The sequence below is a fragment of the Apodemus sylvaticus genome, chromosome 2, assembly GCF_947179515.1.
Source record: "Apodemus sylvaticus chromosome 2, mApoSyl1.1, whole genome shotgun sequence".
NCBI classification, from domain to species: domain Eukaryota; kingdom Metazoa; phylum Chordata; class Mammalia; order Rodentia; family Muridae; genus Apodemus; species Apodemus sylvaticus.
In genome coordinates, this window is record NC_067473.1 from 95,270,277 (window position 1) to 95,273,361 (window position 3,085).

Genomic DNA, 3,085 nt, shown 5'->3' on the forward strand with positions numbered 1-3,085 from the left:
AGGAAATTCAAGTGGCTGAGGAGCAATTAAATAAATTCTCAACATTCTTTGTTTTCACGGAAATGCAAATCGGAATGGTCTCTTCTAGTGCATTGTCTCTATAGAAGATATGCTCTTCTGTAGGCAAGTATGCATTTGGTTTTGTGGCCTGGGACACTTGAGACAAGCCTGTACTAAGCTACTAAGATATGCAATCCTGAATCTGTACCTAGATCTGCTTATCTGCTGCTGATTGGTAGGTTTACAAAGCACAAGTGATTGTCTTAAGAACTTGCTAATTGGTCACAGAGTGGGCAAGAATTTGTTTGAGAAGTACAAAGCAGGGCCCTGAGGTCTCCTTCTCACTCCCAAGAAGTACAATAAAAATTTAAGTGTGTAGCTCAGACTGGCCTCGAACTCCTGATCCTCCTGTCTCTGCCTTCTTCAGCAAATCGTACTGGCCTGTGCCTCCATGGGAGGCTCTCCTAGTGCATGACAAATACAGAGGAGGACACTCTGAGCCAGTCATTGAACTGAGCACAGGGTCCTAAATTGGGGGGCTAGAAAAAGGACATAGGAGCAGTAGAGTTTTGCAGTGCCATAGGAGGAACAAGGATATGACCCACCCAGTACTACCCGAACTCCCAGGGACAAATACATCAACCAGATAGGACGCATGGTGTTACCCATGGCTCCAGATGCATAGGCAGCAGAGGATGGTTTTGATGTACATCAAGGGAAGGAGAGGGCCCTGGTCCTGGAAAGGCTCGATGCAGCAGTGTAGGGGAATACCAGTATAGAGAAGCAAGGGGGGTGATTGGGGATTGTAAAATAGCTTATGGAACTTTCGGGGGCAGGGCGGGGGACTAGGAAAGGGGTAATCATTTGAAATGTATCAAAAGATTAATAATAAAAATAAAAATAAAGAATTTAAGTGCGACTCTGTGATCAGTGATGTATGATACACTGGGGAAGTCCTTGCTTACCATGCTTAATTTTCTTGAAATTTGTTTTGTATTCAATCCCAGGCAACAGATTTAATATCCAGAGAATGCAGTCCTATCCCCTATTCATAATGTCTATGATATAGTCACCATCACTTCCTAGGCAAGTCAGAATATTAGCAATTATCAGAAATGGTATCAGCACAAATGAAGATAGATAGTAAAATGCCAGGAGCCAAATTGACCTTACTTTATGATTAGAGTTCATTTTAAAGATAGGCTTAGGTTTTGACTTCTCCTCAGCTACAGACCTTGGAGAGATCGGGTGGTCAATGGTCACTGTGCACTCACAGAAGAAGTAAACATCAGCTGCCAGAGATTCATCTTGGCTGAATACCTGGGCAACTTGAAGAATCCCACTTGCTCACATCTTCCCCTGCCTGTATAAATTCCCTGAGAAAACACAGTTTTTGAGGCCTTGAACAGTTAATTAGTCTTGGCCTCTTTCTGCATGTCTCCTGTCTCTGTTTCTCTGCCATTCTCTTCTAGGTCCCCTGTCAAAAACCCCTGTGGACTGGGGCAGTAAAACTGCTGATCTACTATAATCCAGATCATAGTGGAGAAATTGACTCATGCATGAAAATGGTGGGGCTGTCTCATGAATCAGGATAATATCTCCAGTTACTATTCAAGAGTTAACAGTAAAAATATGGTTTGTAATACCCAGCAAAGATGAATATTTTGTAACAATATTTTCTGTTATTGTATTAAAATCTGTCTTTAATAATCACTCATCATGATGAGAAATTGTGGGAAACAGTAACAAATGACAGAATAATTGCCAAATATGGAGATCAATAGCTGTATACTTCATTTTGTTCTCTAGTAAGCACCGTGAGCCTATGAAGTCCCATTTTTCAATTTATTAAAAAATCATCCTGCTCAAATGTCTTTTGTTAATTTAAAGAAATGACTATTCTAAACACAGAGGCAGTTCACAAGAAAAAAATAGCATTTTATTAGCCCATAAAACTTATTTCAGTTAGCTAAAGATTGAATATTCCCTTCTCTCTTATATATTTCCTGACAGCAGAATATTCTTACATTACTCTGTATTATTTTTGAAACATATTATTCAAAATGGAGCTCAAATATATTAGAAACTTTAAAATAAACTTCAAAATGCCTGCTATAGTTTTAAAACCATAAAAACAAATGCACTCTCTGGAGAAATATTTGTGGTCAGACCTTGAGCGTCTAGGGACACTGGGCTTGTGATAAGTGCTGGGTTGAGTAAGCATTGCACCTGTGCCAAGAAATAAAATAACAGGTTTCTAGTGATTTGCATACATTCACTGCACAGCTTTAGGGACTTCTTCATATACCAGCTAAACCCTGTGCAGTTGTCATTGCAGTCAAGTCTCAGCATGGACATGGGGGTCCTGATTCTGTTCCTTGGGATCTTGCTTCTCTGGCTTCCTGGTAAAAAAAGAACTGAAATGAGAGTTTCACTGTTACATGGTCATAAGTGTTGACTGGCATTTGGGGGATGTCCTCTCTTACTATGCTTAACTATGTAGATATTTACTATGTCTCTAATTCTAGGTTCCAATTGTGACATCCAGATGATACAGTCTCCATCATCCCTGTCTGCATCTTTGGGAGACAGTGTTACCATCAGTTGCAGGGCAAGTGAGAACATTAACAAATATTTGGCCTGGTATCAGAAGAAACCAGATGGAATTGTTAAACCCCTAATTTATTACACATCCACTCTACAATCTGGGGTCCCATCAAGGTTCAGTGGCAGTGGGTCTGGGACAGACTATTCTCTCACCATCAGTGGCCTGGAGCCTGATGATATTGCAACTTACTATTGTCAGCAAGGTTATAACCTTCCCACAGTGATACCAGTCATAACATAAACCCCTGTGGAAGCAGAGTGAAAGACTGAACTGCTCCAGCTGCCTCTTCTCATGAGGAAGAAACTGTTTTTCAGGTGTCATGGGAGTGATTTTTCAAAGCCCATTTGTTTTTTTACAAAAGGCTAAGAGGTCCTCTCTGTCCCCAATCTTCCTTCCTCTTTATTTCTAAAAATACAGAGTACTAATATCTTCTCTGCCTTAACAGAGGACACAGTCATTCCCTGTGAGGTGTCTGAA

At 40.5% G+C, this 3,085-nt stretch overlaps 1 gene segment (V, D, J or C); it reads left to right on the forward strand.

The window, feature by feature from the left end:
- The first annotated feature begins 2,303 nt into the window (after positions 1 to 2,303).
- LOC127677966 (immunoglobulin kappa variable 1-39-like) lies at positions 2,304 to 2,848 on the forward strand. The segment is given in 2 exon segments: positions 2,304 to 2,405; positions 2,529 to 2,848. Coding segments are annotated over 2 exon segments (375 nt in total).
- The last annotated feature ends 237 nt before the right edge of the window (positions 2,849 to 3,085 follow it).